General features: G+C 30.7%; 1 protein-coding gene across 1 annotated transcript; it reads right to left on the reverse strand.

Moving 5' to 3' along the window:
* Positions 1-8,360: 8,360 nt before the first annotated feature.
* On the reverse strand, positions 8,361-10,109 carry LOC130664192 (histidine-rich glycoprotein-like). The gene is made up of 3 exons (XM_057464013.1): positions 10,095-10,109; positions 9,834-10,031; positions 8,361-9,746 (listed from the first exon to the last, which is right to left on the reverse strand). Exons 1-3 carry the CDS (start codon positions 10,107-10,109, stop codon positions 8,373-8,375), a joined length of 1,587 nt encoding a protein of 528 aa, XP_057319996.1. The 3' UTR covers positions 8,361-8,372.
* Positions 10,110-17,364: the final 7,255 nt, after the last annotated feature.

The raw sequence follows: 17,364 nt of genomic DNA on the forward strand, positions 1-17,364 counted from the left end.
ATAAACTATAAGGTGGGTGTTTGTTATCGAACAAACAATATCCATTGTTGTTGCGTGAAAAAATAACAAATAACAATAATAATATTACGCTTAAACTTTAAACAATTACATAAATAATAGCATTTAAAATTTCATAAATTAAAGAAAAATACGTTTAACGTTGGAATTTTGACGGAGCAATTGCTTTTTGTCCGTTAAATAAAGTGAAAATTAATAAGCAAGCCGCGCCCTTTTAAGATTTCAATTAAATTTTACAACAAAAAAAAAATTTACACTCAAAACGCGACTATTAATTTTTAAAATTAGGTATTAAAATAAAAAAAAAATTTAATTTAAATGCAATAATTATACGTAAAAAAATTTCCTTTTGTACTCTTTACTTACTTTAAATTTTTAATCCACTCTAATATTATCCGGTAATTACATTGTAGTTATGTAAATTACGTGATTCGAATTTTATTTGCATACTCGATGAATAGTAATTTTGCAAGCACTTGAGATATACGTAAATGTACGCCATTCATTTCGAATAAAAAAAAATAATAAAATGCTAAACAACAACCTACAACAATTACTTAAATAATTACAGTGTTTCTCTTTCATATTATTTTTTATTACCGTTATTATTATTAATCCAATGAATAAAATTAATTCACCTGAATTTTTGAGGGTGTAAAAAAAATACTTACAGCTCCTGCTATCTTTCATACCATCGTTATTGTGTCTAAGTGTATATATAATGTATATACTGTACACAAAACATTACATCCATATAAATATTTTTGTATATATATATATAATATATAATGTACGTGTATACGTAGATCAGATGTCCCGCGTAGCAGAACGGAAATCGCTAGAGCGAATTTAGTTCCGGGACGATTGGCCCGTTGCCAGAACAATTGCGCGCGATATCCGACGACACTCGATTATTGGGAAAAATAGCGTGAGAAATATAAATACAGTGGGTGGGAAGCAGAGCTTCCTTTTTTTTTCCCTTGTTTATATTATTGTCGCTATGGGAGGAAGTTGAACAAAATTATGCTACACGTCTGTTAACAGATTGATGATGACTAAAAGAGTCAATTATTATTTGAAATATCGCGAGATATCAAACCGAGCGTTAATGATCATGTCGTTAAATATTTATTGTTTAAAATTTATCTAAACAATAGACTACCGGATAAGTATAAAAATAAAATGACTATATTTAATGGACTGTGAACATTTCTGTAAGCATAAAAATTTACGATGACGTAAATTACTGATATATTTATTTTTGTAAATATAACAGTGCACAACAAATATTTATTTAAAATAAACATTAATTAACACGTTGACGTAAAATTCATACAGAGTTTTATGTATATTTGAGTTACATATATGAGTATATATGTAGGAATACCAACAAAACTCTTTGAATAATTTAGCAAGCAATACGAGAGAGTGATCGAGTGAGGGGAATAATAAAATAGGTTGCAGTCAGTAGTAGTAGAGTACTCGAGTTGGGTTATTGGTAAATTTACGATTCTCTGTTGGGCATCGTGACTGTGATGACGTTTCCTGTACACGCATAGCTACTATGGGAAAACTTACGATCCACGCAAAACCATTTATTGAGAGTGCTTGAGCTAAGGATACATCAACGGCAATAAGAGTAACATATGAATAATAAATCCCATGTTTTGTCTAGTAACTGCGGATAATAAGCTTTATTTTATTTATTTTTTTTTTATTTTTACGCTGTAAAAACAACCACTGTAAGTTCACGCCATCCCGGTGTTAAGGTTATCGGTGCTAATTCAACCCCAAAACCGGTGTTAAAATTTTTCCCAGTCTTAAGTGATGTTAAAAAAAAAGTAGTTTTATTTTTGAAGTATCAGAAGTCGAATTTCAAATCCAAGACAAAGCTTGTTATTGTTTCAAAAATTAATAATTCGATTGATTTATTAATTTACGAAGAAATTCAAAGAATATTTTTCGACAATGACATGTTAATGTTAGTGTGGAAAATATGAGAAACAGATTTCTCTTTGCGAACTAAATAGCACCGCTACACCGGTAGTAGTTCATTTTAACACCGCTTTTTATTACAGCGTATTTAAAGTTTGTAATTATCGTTTTGAAGAATTGAATCCGAAAAAAAAAAAAAAATAATTTAGACATGATTAATCAATGTACGTCTAATTATTCTAAACTTTAGATCTATTTAAATAGACACAAATTTATGTTAATCTTCTAAGAATTTAATTTTTTTCTTTATATTTCTGACACCTATCTAAATATCAAAAAAATTTTATTTCCCCGATTAGATTTAAGTAAAATACAAGGTTTAAGACTCTTAAGTTATTTTTTTCCATTAAGAGGTATTAATTTCGTATTTTCTGTCTGATTTCCTCACTATTGTTATTTGCCAATCTTTAACAAAATTTTTGTTCTGCCATATATTTGTATGTATTTATATTATATTATTGTTGTATTATACTGTATTGATAAATTTTAACATAACATTGTTTACTGTAAACATTTTGGATACCATGTACTTATAATGATGGTCTTGAGAGAGCTTTGACTCTAAGATCAAGTAAATTTATTTATCTATCTAAAAATCAAGGTTCAAACGGTTTTTACACCAAAACTACTACGTTCATGAAAGATATGTAATGTAGGTTTTGTAACAAATTCTATTTATTACAGAAAGGCTTTTGTAATAAACGTATTTTTTCACTCCATAACTCGTATTTATTAGTTTCTAACATTTATTCATTCAATTAATTTTTCCAACGAAATCGACTATAAGGTGCAAAGTTATAGCTTCTGAATATTCCGATGAGACTGATTTTCTACTTTCTTGAGTTTTATTTTATTGTTTATTTAATGCCGATCTTACTGCTTACAGGAAAACTTTATTTGTAAGTCCCTAAAACAGCTTTATTTAGATTTTTTAATTTTTTTCTAATTTAAGTAACGGACATTCTCCGAATCAGAAAACGAAATTGCTGGGAAATAAATTTTTACAATTAAATTTATTTAAATTTTTATAAATTAATTTTATTAAAAAATTTTAAGTATATTTATACATTGGGACATGGTTTATTTTACATTTTATTTTCAATTTATTTACAGGAAACAGCGGTGTGAAAATAGATTACAGAGGCCATTTAATTATAATTTATCGGATGTTACCGAGTAGCCTGTGGTTTTTCCGTGTAGAGAGTGGAATCATATTTTCTAAATCATCATTTGACAAATAGAAATACAATTCTCTGATAAAAGTAGCCGGCAGTTGTAATTCATAAAAAATATTATACATAAATTCCTCAGAATCTTTTATGTAATCAATTCTTTTCAGAGTTTTCCCTAATTTCATAAAGATATCAGTTTTATATATTGGGTACTCTGAAAATGGAGATTCACGTTTGAGTATAGTCTTCAAATCATTGAACTTCAAATAAGGCGCCTTCAAATATATATTTATTAACCTCGAACAAATATATATATTTATTTTAAATGAATCTATTTTTTTGTGTCTAAGTAATATTTATTAGAGTTATTAGGGGAGCCTGGGGCACGAAGGTCCCCTTAAGCTGGCTTTTTCTTTTTGTGGCTTTTAACCATCAAATTCGTTTATTTTCCGTCTATTTCGGAAATATCAGTCGAAATTTTGCAAAAAATCAAAAAGAAATTTTTTTTTTTCTGGGACACGAAGGCCCCCTTCCCAAAAAATTATAAAAAAAAATGTTTTTTTATTTCCCGTCAAGTTATGACCTCTATAATGTTTTTATCATATTTGAGGCCAATATGTGATATGTAGGGTAAAATGGACCACTAAAAAAAAAATATTCTAACGAAAAAATTAACTTGACGGAAAATATAAAAAATAAAAATTTTTTCGTTGCAATTTTTTTTTCGAGTGGTCCGTTTTGCCCCACATATCACAGATTGACCTAAAATATAATAAAAACGTTGTAAAGGTCATAACTTGACGAAAAAGGAAAAAAAAATTTTTTTACCTAATTTTTGAGGGGGGCCTTCGTACCCCAAGAGGCCTCCGTGCCCCAGGCTCCCCTATAATAATATTTTGCTTTAATATTTGTTGGTACTATAAAATAGTTTAGTTGTCCAAATGATTTTATTATCTTAGAGAGTGAAATATTAATGTCAACCAAGTAGAGTCTATTAGATCATTCGTTAAAAATGACAAAATAGATTATATTGACGTAATAAAATTTAGTTGTCCCAAATAAATTTTAGTTTAACAGAATTTAACAAAACCAATTTAATTGTCCGAAGGGAAATTTTTTTTCAGTGTGGAAGCTGTAGAGATAGATGCATCAGCATCAGCAAATACCAATGATGATCCTGATTTTATACGCAAGTGTCTTCATAACTTTGCAATACAACAACGAAAAGAACAGTCATCAAGGAATCTTGGTCCAGAACTTGCAGCAGCGACAAAACGAACCGGTAATCTTAAAAGAAGTGACATCTTAAGAACTAAGAATGGACGTTTGCAATCATTTCAAGATGGTATTTGTGGTTCCAATGAAGAAAATAAAACTCGAATAAGCTTACAGGAGAAATCAAAAGGCCTTAATAAAACTACTACATCTGGTGCACAAAATGTATCACCTACAGGACCTTTGAAACCTCACATCAGTCCACCTGGAAATGAAAGTCGCTCAAAGGACAATAAATTACCCAAGTGATAAACGGGTAATTCAAATTATTTAAAGATAAATGGTAAAAATCAAAAACTTATCCAATAACTAAAATCAATCTAATATTTTTTTGTCGATCAAAAATAATCAGCTTAAAATGATTTTTTAAATTATGTAGTTCGTCATACTAAAACATTACTTTTGAAAATTATTTATCGATTATTCTTTTTGTAATTATAGCTATTTACAACTATCATTATGTGCCTTCTTTTAATATAAATTAATATCAACATTATTTCTCATTTGTTTAGCTCATTGAATTAGTATTAATTTTAAGGAACAAATAGTTATTAAATAAAAATAATATGATTCAAATAAAATAATGTAACTATGCGTTAATCCAAAATAATTATTTACAAAATTATGTAAATCAAGTGTATATATAACTAAAACATCAGTATTGTCAAACATTAGTCTAAAACTTAAAATTTTAATTGATGTGAGCACTTAAATTTAACAAATAAGTAAATAAATTTGAAATAAACCCATTTTAATATTTAAAATAATTTTTTAAATAGTTAAATACTTTATGAATTACTTAAATACTTAGTATGTCGAGGGTATTAAATTCATTGAATTAATGAAAATCGAAAGCGAAAATTTATAAATATACTTAGTACTAAAAGTACTAATTAGTACTTTTTCTTTAAAAAAAAAACTACCTAAGTCCTGTGATGATTTTCTAAACCATTTTCATGATTACAACGTGGTAGAGTTAATTGGACCAGATTATTTAATTCGGGCAGCAAAAAAATCTCGATTTAATATTAATATAAACCACTTGTCCGAAATTTTTAATAAAAATTTTGATGTCTTCATTCCATAATTAATTCGTCTTAGAATGTCAAATTTAAAAACTTGTAATTAAAATATCACTTAAAATTTTAAATATCTTAAATAACACAGATAAAAAATTTATAAAAGCATTCAATATGATGTATTGACAGTTTGACTATTGAATAGTCTGCGGATGCATTCGGTGCCTGAAGCCTTTGGCTCTTTAGTTTGCCAAAGGATGATAGTAAAATCAAGATGTAGATTGTATATTTATAGTCGACAACTGTAAATGCATAGTAAGAAAATATTGAATGTGGATAGGAAGTATTTGACCTGGATAGAGGATCGATTATCGATAAAAGCCTGTAGCTAATATTTGGTCTATTAGACGTACCATTTTAAAGTACAAAGCGAAATTATTTGTCTTGATGGGAATTTTATATACTGCAGACAGACAGACAGACAGACAGTATGGTTGTGGTTAAGACAATTTACTTAAAACAAAAAAGTTTAATAAATAATCTATTTAACTATATGTGTTACATAATGAAAGACATAAAAAAGAGGTTTAGTTAAGTTGCCATAAAATATTAAGTAGCAGAGAGTGAATTTTGCAAATTTATGCGTGGTTGGGAAAAGCGACAAACTAAACGCATAGTTCAGCATTATCTAGGTGCGCCTGGTGTGCCGTCGGTCCTAGTCTAATTAAAGTATTTGCCAAGTGAATTATTTATGAAGTTAACTGAATAAAGAACGATGGGTTTGTAAGTAACTAGAAGCGAAAAAGATCACCGAGAAACGAAAAAAAAAGTATAAGAAATGTAACTAAATGTTATAAAATAAAATAAGTTTCACCAAAGTGTCTGATGAGTAACGAACAAAACTCTTTACCAACCTCAACACCAACAACTATTCTTCCCCGTTTAAACTTTTTATCTAATAAATTTAAACGTTATCATACTGTCTTCAAACTAGACTAAGGACTCAAGACTTTAACCCAAGATGTCATCTATTAATTCAACTAATCATCAATTTTAATAATTTATTGCATCTCCAGCATGTTCTGATGTTATTAAACTTTTATTTAATCAACATTTATAAAAAAAAAAAAAATTACTTCGAGTACTCGAAACAAAAAAATGAATAAAAAACGTTCGAAATTAAATCCAAGCACGTTTTATTTTTATTATTTTTTTGTTTTTTTTTTTTTCTGTGTAATGTGAAATCTGGAGCCCACGTATTGCACGAAAAATTGTGTTAGAAATTTCCTGAAGCAGTGACGCGGATGGAAGCACTCATTCTGCAGAGCTTCAGAATGCATTGATTTTTTTTAGAATTTTTTTTTTTTTTTTTCAACTGTAATGTACGTTATCTTCATTTACTTGCACCTATTCTATTGGCCATTTTTTCTCGCCTTAATTCATTGTAATTTATCCCCTTCCGTTAAAAGTAATTTTTCTTATTTTCTTTGTCGGACTTATATTTTTTCATTGAACGTTATCTGTCTGCTGGTGAAGCCGCCGTGAAAAAGAAAAGGATGTGAGTAGAACGCGACCACCAGTGACTGAGAATGCACGCGACCACAAGAGTTAGGAAATAAAAAAAAAAAAAAAGCTCGCCCAGTAGAGCAAAATAAAGAAAAAATTAAAGCAGGGTAGAGTAGAGTAAAGAGTACAGAGTATAAGAATGGAAAAGTGTGGGAAAGAAAAATAAAATGATGGTAGAACGTCGACCAATGCATGCTGATAAACCTCTTTCAAACCCAATTTTCTTTTTATTTACTTCCATTACTTTATTTATATTTTATTTTATACTCTACACTCACGAGACTTTAGAACTTAAAATACCCTGTTGTACATCACCTTGCGTTAGTTACGTCTGAGATTCGTTACTAAAATTTATTGCCGATTATATTTTATTTAAAATGAAGTAAAACATAATTAGCCTGTGACAAAATTAATCAGCTCACCGGCTAACAACAAATAAAATAATAACTTAAAAGTTATATCATTAAATTAAAATCAAAGCGTGTATTTAAGTGGTAGTATAGTAATTTGGCGGAAGGAAGGCGTTAGGCAAACATGGTTAGGAGATAAGCGGCCTGAGAATGAAAAATAACGACCGGTACGACTAACCGGAGTGAGAGTTCAAAGTTCGTAATCCCTATCCAAGTTATGTTCATGCTCGACGTTCTGTTCACTACTTTAAGGTAGTGCTGTACACCACTAGGTGTACTAGTAACGCTGCTAGTGGTAGTGGTAGCAGGAGAAAGGATAGTGGTAACGGGTTTATGGGTGAGTCTCACAACATTTACAACACTAGTCACTATATATTTCGAACCCTTAGCTGGTCTGGTTGTGAGACAGCCAAAGAAGGAAAAGGTTACGAACTTTAATAAGAGTGAAGAGAGATGAGATGAGAATAGAATAGTCAAGTGCTGCAGAGTATGAGTCCTAGAGAGACTGTTACTGTTGTAAGAGTAAAGTTACGCCTCTAAGGATCTCTACTGGCTCATCCTCTCTTTTATACACAACTATAGACTATAGATGTATGCATGTACTGCTTTATAATACTCCTCTGTTGCTGATGCTGCTATTCCTGCTCACGTCGGAAAACTAACCGGTGAGAGTTTCAACGGATAATTTTATTAATTACTTACGCGTTGTATTGTTAACCAACGGTGCATTATGTTAATGGGTTTGCGAATAGAGTTGGGAAATGTGTGTATACAGTAGTTATGATTGCGTTAAATTAATCTTATTCAATTCTCAAACTATTTTATAATCATTATAATCTACATCTGTGCTTAACAAAATTCAAGTATAAATATATATATTTTTTTACTGATAAAACAATAAATAACTTAATCGTAAATTAAGCTTGTTTTAAATTAGGATCGGGAACACCAAGAAGCAAAACGTTTGGTTCCTTTTTGAGGTCAACTTGAGCGACTTGTTCCAGGAGAGTTTTGGTAGATACGTCGTCAGGGAACGTGTAGTCTTCGTGAGCTTGAGTCGCATCAAATTGATATCCTTTGAAGTCGTGTTCGTCGTCGTCGTTCGAGTGGTGACTATGATGATCATGTCCATGATGAGTATGATGTTCTTCCTCGTGTTTATGATGTAGAGAGTGGTGATGACCATGATGATGGCCCTCATGATGATCGTGCTTATGCTCGTGACCGTGTTTATGATGATGGTCTTCATGATGGCCGTGATGATGATCTTCATGATGACCATGCTTGTGGTCATGGTGATGCTTATGTTTGTGATCTTCTTTGTGTTCGTGTTTATGTTCTTGATGATGTCCGTGATGATGGTCTTCGTGGTGCTCTTGTTTGTGTTCGTGACCATGTTTATGGTGATGATCCTCATGATGACCATGGTGATGGTCTTCGTGATGTCCATGTTTGTGCTCATGTCCGTGTTTGTGGTGATGGTCCTCATGATGTCCATGATGATGTTCCTCTTTATGTTCCTCCTTGTGCTCATGACCATGTTTGTGGTGATGTTCTTGTTTATGTTCATGCTTGTGTTCTTCTTTGTGATCATGCCCGTGGTGATGGTGATGAGATTCAGTCTCTTTGTGCTGATGATGATGGTGATGCTCATTGACGTGATGATGTTCATGATGATGGTGATGTTCATTATGGTGACTGTGTTTATGATGATGGTGATGTTCTGCGTGATGCTTGTGCTCTTCATGATGTTCATGTTTCGAATGATGCTGGTGTCCATGTTTATGATGATGTCCGTGGTCATGTTTGTGGTCATGACCATGATGTTCTTCGTGCTTGTGATCATGCTTATGCTTGTGGTGATGTCCATGGTGGTGACCGTGATGATGGTCTTCATGGTGATCATGTTTGTGATCTTCTTTGTGACCATGATGATGATCCTCATGATGATGGTGGTCTTCATGATGATCATGCCCATGTTTATGTTCGTGTCCATGTTTGTGATGATGCCCATGCTCATGTTTATGATGGTGACCATGGTCATGTTTCGAGTGATGTCCATGTTTGTGTTCATGGCCATGATGGTGTCCATGATGATGACCATGGTGAAAACCATGATGAAAAGTTTCACCAGCATTATTATCTGCGAAACCCAATCTTGAAGAAGCTTTTTCTAAAACACCTGGTGCTTTTAAACCAAGGATGACGTTATTTTTTAACTTATTTGGAATAAATGTTGGTGCACCCACAGAAACCGTGAGAGGTTCTACTTGACGTTTCTTCAAAGTTTTCTATAACATACATAGCATTTAAATTTATCATTATCAATCTTCATCCATATCTTTCATCTTTAAAGTTACAAACTTTGTATTACTTACCTCTGTCTGAGAATCCTGTATCTCTCCGACACTAGGAGCCGCAGGGTTCTCGACGTCTCGCGTAACTCTAACCAAGTCAACTGCGCCATTTGTCTCAGCTTTGATAACCGGTCCCGTAAATTGTTGGTTCCTTGTACGTGGATCCCGGTATCTCGCATCAGTAATTCCAATCACCAAGGCGATCAACACCAAAGCCCACTATCAAACGTATATTATTACATATTAATATACCCTAAAATACTATCCGAGAATTGACTTTACGTTAGCTTCCTTCATTCCCTTAATTTTGAACAAAGTGTTCTCTCTCCGCCATTCACTATATATAGTTCTATATATATATGTATTAACCACCCTTTACAGTCTATGGCGTTCAGAACTCCCGAGATCAAGCAACTTGCCGAGTTCGTCCTGCACGTTCAAGCGGAACAACGAGATAATATCCACTAAATCGTCGAGAATCCGTCCATTATCATTTCCCACACCTCTCTTTTTATCTATCCTTTTCCAAATATCTCACCCGGCTGATGGGAAAACGATAGTCGAAATGGACAATGGTTTTGCTACATTCACCAGTTTGACTCAGCAAAATTATAATTCTACATCGTTTTATTAAATAATTAGCTCACGATAAATTGATAAAGTTGAAAGACCGAATAGATAAAAATTAAAAAATGAAATACTTCTCGGCCAATTGATTCAATAAAGTTTGCATTCACCTCCAATGGGAATTAAGTTACGAATACTTGTTTAACTCTGGTTTAAATCAACAAACCATATCATTCATACTTAAAGATCTTACTGATTGGTATATGAAACTGTTTGTGCGAATTTATGCATACTTCAATTTCAATGAAATAACAACCGCACCAATACAAATCAACCTTCGAGAATCGCGTCGCATTCACCAACTGTATAACTTGGCGTAGTTTATAGCAATTAATTAAGCGGAATTGAAACAGAAATAATTAAAGTTATTTCAGTGAAAAAAGGGTTTGTTGAAATTGAAATTATAAAAGTAAAAAAATTTCGAGCTAATTTATATTATTATGTACAATTAGAATAAACATTTTCAACCCTTTTTTTCTTTGAGTTCATACTATCACGCAACGTGAGAAATGTTCGTGTTGAAATAAATTTTTTTTCGCTCGAGTTTTCTTTTCTCCTCGTTTTCGGTTTGCTCGGTAGAAATTATATGCCCGGAAATTCATTAATAGCTTTATTCATTCTCGCATAGGAATACTGACGAGCCCATTATGTATTTTTAATTTTAATTTTTAATATTCATAAATTATTAAAATGGATATAAATATGAATAGAATAAAAGATGAAGGTCCAGTTGTATAAAATAAAAATGCAGTAATCAACTGACCGCATGTAGGTCAACCCAATAACTTTTAATTCTGTACACTGAAAAAAAAGAAATACTTGTCCCAAATAAATCAATTTATTTGTGGGTTTTTTTTAAATATTTCTTAAAGACAAATAAATATATTTGGTACAACTAAATATGACAGGTGATTCAAATAATTTTATAATTTTACTGAAATATATAATTTATTTGTGGTAAGTAAGTGATATATTTGTGGTAATGATATTAAATTTGTGACGAATAACGAAAAATTTGGTGATATTTAAGCATATGGCCGAAGAAACCTTTCTTTACAGTAATTTGATCATTTCTTTACCTCAAATAAATCACTTATTTCACGTAATTAAATTGCTCAATTATATTATATCTTTCTCACAATTAAATATTTATTTGGCCATATCCAAATATACAATATCTTTGGCTTAAATAAATCTGAGTCGGCTCAAATAAATCTTTTTTTCAGTGTACTAATTAATTATTTATAGAATTTTTTCTTTGAATGAAGAGGAAGACTATGGTTAGCGAAGTAATGCTCATGCGGTCCCGCGCCATAAGTCTTGGAAGGGGAGGGAGTGAGGTTTTTAGCCGGTAAGGCCCCTAAGGATACAGTAACTTATTTATATCGAACATCTTTAAATGAAAATCCTTAGAGGAAGAGTCCGGTACACGGAAGGTACTATAGATAGAAAGCAAAACACCAGTTTTCTAAGATGGATTTGCCTAGTATGGTGCGTAAATGCATTTTTGTCCTCGCTCTCTCCCAAAAAAAAAAAAAAAAAATATTCAGGTACTTAAAATTATTTAGTTAAACGATTTTCTACCCCTCTTCCAATCAATATTTGAATAATTACCAGCGATATAATGTATCGTGGTCAGATAGCTAAGCAGTCAGTTATAATTGAGTTATCGCACACGTTAGACGTTCAGATTTGTTGCGAGAAAAATTTAATTTTCAATTAAATTACGCATTATTTAACATTAAATCAAATTGATCGTCATAGCAAAATAAATATCATGGAGACGTACAATGGAAAAATATAGATGACTTTGTAAATACAGTTGTGAGAAATTGTCCGCATACTATATCATTTAACAAGTATATTGATTATTTAATAAATCCATCCGATAAAGACAGTGTCCATAAAGCAGAGTGCATCAAGTTATGTAAAACTTCAACAATAAGTAATTCATCAGAAATTCATGGTTAAATAATGCCCTAAAAACGATATCCTTGAATATTTACCAATTCGAACGCGGCATAAATAATATAGAATTTCTTACTTAAACAATCCTCAGATTTCAGATGATCTCGGAGAATATCTACTTGATCGATTAAAAAAACAACAAATTATCTAGTGTGACTCAAAATACACCGATTATCTAAGCTTGAGAAGTAATCATATTATTGGTGATGGCTCTGTAACTAAAGGACACTGAGAAAAAAATTTTCTTCTGACAACTAAATTTTAGTTATGACATCAAAATTATTTAATTGCACATTGCCAATCATATATTTGATTGTTTTAACAAAATATTTCATAATCCACCAACAAAACAAATTATTAGAAACTATGAAATATTTATACAGGGTACCCCTATATTACTGTAAAAAAAGGGTTATCGTCGCTCTGATAATTTACAGCGGATAACCCGCCCCACACATGCTTCAAGTTGGCAATATAATAATTCTGGAATAAGATTCTTACCAGGGACACTACAAGCTGTGGGCGCGATCTAGCGGCGTGCACTGAACTACTTCCGCTGCTGCTGCCTAACACCATTACTTTTAAATCAATAATCATTAGGTTCAAATATATATTTATTAACATCGAACAAATATATAGGGGAAGGGGGGGCAAAAGGGGGTAGGGTAGGCAAAAGGAGGTAGGGTAGGCAAAACGGGGTACCCCCAAAATTTTATAAAAAAAAATTTTATATTTTAAATGGTTTTTAAACATTCCAAAATCACTTCTGTAAATATAATTAAGCGTTACTTTGAATTTTTTTGATAAACTTTTTCAAAAATCAATTGTCAGTTGAAAAATATTAATGACGTTTGTTTTATGATAAAAACTATTAAAAATTTTTTTTCTTCTTTTGTATCCAATAAACATGTAAAATATAATTTTTCTTCATGTAAATTACTTACAAAAAAATTCAACTTAATCAAATTCGTTTAAAATCCAAAAATTTTTTTTTTTTACTTTTTTTAGGGGGTACCCCACTTTGCCCGCAGAAATGAAAAATTTTTTTTTTCAACGGTAACTGAAAATTTCTTCTATTTACTTTGAATATCATTAAAAAAAATCTGTCTGTCGGTTGACCCTGCGGGCCAGCCCCAAAACTTCCCGCTGTTTTCGAGCTCCTCGAGCTCGAAAACATTGTTGTGGATACATTTTCGAGCTCATCGAGCTCGAAAATACTTTAGTGTGCCATTGTTTTAAAAAAAACCGATTTTAGCATTTCTTTCTCCCACGATATCTCAGGAATGAATTGACCGATTTTGATGGTTGAGGCGGCAATCGACGTGTTTTATTGAGTTCTAGAACTGATCAGATTTTGAAGTTGATCGTATAAGTCGTTTCTGAGAAATCAATAAAAAACTAAAATAAAAAAAAATTTTTAATTCTTATTCTTTGTATAACTTGTAAACTACATGACCGATCTACCCCAAAATCTAATCAAGACTAAGTTTTGGTGAGCTCTTTCGATCGCCACCAAGTACGTTCAAATCGGTTCATCTGTTCCAAAGATATCGTCGGATAAAAAAAAGTTCACACACACACACACACACACACACACACACACACACACACACACACACACACACACACACACACACGGACGTCCACCCGGGAATAGTCAGAATAGTTTCCTAGGACCTCAAAACGTCGACATCTGATGAAAACTCGATTTTCGAAAATCGGACCGAAACCAATAACTTCCCTTTTTTGAAAATTTGCAATTTTCTTAGCGGGAAGTTAAAAAAAAAAAGATTTAGCGTATTTGAGTCCTCGAAAACTTGGTATTTCCTTAAGTACCCCCTTTTGCCCCTCCCTCCCCTATATTTATTTTAAATGAATCTATTTTTTTGTGTCTAATTAATATTTAGTAGAGTTAATATAATAATATTTTGCTTTAATATTTGGATTTGTTGGCAATATAAAATAGTTTAGTTGTCCATTAAATAAATATTTTCTTAACTTTACCAAATGATTTTATTATCTTAGAGAGAGAAATATTAATGTCAACCAAATGAAGACTTTTGAATCATTTGTTAAAAATTACACAATAGATTATATCGGCGTAATAAAATTTAGTTGTCCCAAAGAAATTTTAGTTTAACAGAATGTAACAAAACCAATTTAATTGTCCGAAGAGAAATTTTTTCTCAGTGTATTAATTTTGCTTAATTATTTTTTACGAATAGACAAATTTATCTAAGCAAAATTTACGGCGATCACCAGTCCAATATTTTTAAAAGGCTCTTGCAATTAATTATTGAGTTGACGTTCAAATCAATTTAAATATTTATCGAATGTATAGAAAACTTTGTTTTGTGGAAATCGTTTTGTAGGAAACTTTTTACTACTTGAAATGAAATAAAATTTTAATCTTGGCTTCTAAACTTTTCCGATTGTCACAAGATTTATTTACATCCATAAATTCTTTCAGAAGGTATCTCTAGACAAAATTTAAATCAAAAAGTAATTTTTGACTCATGATTTCTCAAAGGAATCAATTAATTTAAATTAATTTTGTAGGAAAAAAAAAAATTCAAGACCTGAATCCAATTAAGTTTTAAGATTAATTAGATCAAATAGAGGAAGGCCGGGTAAAATGAGGATACTAAAGAAAAAAAAAGGTTTTTTAATTTAGTACACTGTAAATCCTTTATTTTTCTTTTATACTTAAGGAAAATGAGACACGTTTTCTATTAAATAAAAGAAGTTTTTTTTTCTTTGTTTTTAGGTAAAATTTTGTATCCCCAAATTGTTTTAATCGAAATTTAATGAATAAAGTGATGCAGGTATATATTTAAGGCTTATAGTATTCAATACAATTTATAAGTAAAAAATTTGAAAAAAATTATTTTGAAAATTAAAAAAAAATTTACCAAAAATAATTCAATGTTATTGAAAAATAACCGCAACCGTAATAAATTATAATTTAAAATGACCAGCCCTCATTTACTCATGAGTTATTTTATAAAAATTCTAAATTTTTTTTATTAAAAATATTTTTAAGACTCAATAAACTTTTTTAGATTCTATTTTAGAAAAAATTATAAGACAATATTTTGTTTACATACACATACACAAACACATGCGCGCACGTACACACACCTACTCAAATATTTTTGAAAAAATCGATGTCGTATATTCTTACATTTTGTAATATGAAAATATTTATCAGAAATAAAATTTTCGGAAAAGTAATTATAACGATATGTTCCGGCAAAAGCTAAATTTTCGTAAAAATTTATTAAATATTTGAAAGTAAAATTAAATATAAATCGTAAACAATGTGTGAATTTATTATCACGGATGCTATTGCTATGCACTTACCCGCAAAATCATATCGTGTTACTCTGAATATGTCCGATAAATAACTGAATACAAAATACCCTAAGTAAGTCGACTTTTATATAAATTTCAATTGTCAATCTGTTGAGCTAAGACAACAATAAAGTTGGTGACAAAAAGCGGATGCTTAATTACAGTTGTAATATCCAGTCGAGCGAAAATTAGCCAACATCCGGAATCTATTTCGATGTTCTCATAACAATAAGAAATAATTTCGATATTCTATAATAAACGACAACTCGTAAAATATTTTTACTGTAGCTTTGACTTTTTCCTATTAAAATAATATATAATAATAAGAGTTAAAAGAAGAAATTACATGGATTTCACATTTCAATTTTCTAAAATACTTCATTAAAATGAATTTTTTTTTGTAAATACATAAAATCATGAGCATTGAGTAAACAAAAAATATTAAACATAGCCTTCCAAATTACCGGTACATCTCCACTATCGCTCGTAAAACTGCACTGTAATATTCTATACTATAGTAGCAGCGGCAGCAGGATAACACGCCGACGTGATATGCCTCTGGAGAATATAAACTTGAAAATAAATAGGCTAAATAAACAATTTTTATTAGTTACTGTTAATTTTTTATTCCTATCTTCTTTCGACAGCTAAATTATGTTATATATTACGATAGCGTGAGCTAATATTCCGTGTAGAAGAAAAAAATTGTCACCAAAATACGTGAATTATAAATTTTATGGAGTATAAATATGAAGTTCATGTATATATATGGCACTTGTACTAAAATTGAATAGAATCATTGAATTTTTTTGTTGGTTATTTCAGACATTACACACGAGACCATCTCAAAGTCTGTTATGACACACGACATAATCCAGAGTGACGATAAAGATAAACGCAATGTGGAATTTCAGTGATAACATTTTTGTCTTGTCCCATTGTACAAACTGCAAGAAACTTTTCACATAAAATATCAAAGCTTACGTTTGTTCCAGAAAGCTCAAAATGTTTTACATCAGGTCACTTTTTTTTTTTTCTTCTATTATCATACTTTATTTGTTCATAGCTATTGTTATGATTTTCATTACTTCATGTATTTCCTCACCGTCAAATATTTTAATTTCACTTTTATTCGAGACTCTGTTCAAGTAAAGTAATAACGGTGCAATAAATTTAAAAGTAAGAAGAGTTGAGATTTTAAAATTAAGTTTAATTCTCCACTTAATCTTGAGGATGGTAAATTTTTAAGCGTTACGTAGTAGTGGGTATATCACTAAAGATAAACAAGTGATAAACGAGCATATTCGGTTGAGGGAGTTTCGTAATATTTTTTGCTATAACTAAAAATTTATATATTTATATAACATAGTGTAGATTGTAAAGGGAGTACACTGACTGCTGGTAGGTGCGAGTGTTGGCTATATATTGTTATAACAAGTTTATAACATCATGTCACGCCGTACAGCCCTCGGATATTTTTTATGCCTCCGAGCAAGTGCGTTGTATTTAATGGGAGCATGAAACTCTAATCGTGATACTACTATACGCTCAGCTCACATTGTTACTGATATGATATAAAGGATGTAAGGGTAGAATATCAACT

Source organism: Microplitis mediator, chromosome 2, assembly GCF_029852145.1.
Source record: "Microplitis mediator isolate UGA2020A chromosome 2, iyMicMedi2.1, whole genome shotgun sequence".
NCBI classification, from domain to species: Eukaryota; Metazoa; Arthropoda; class Insecta; order Hymenoptera; family Braconidae; genus Microplitis; species Microplitis mediator.

Excerpts from the sequence above, each read along its gene's own strand:
- LOC130664192 (XM_057464013.1), bottom strand. Across the intron at positions 9,747-9,833 it reads TACAGGATTCTCAGACAGAG|AAAACTTTGAAGAAACGTCA; the intron begins GTAAGTAATACA and ends TGTATGTTATAG.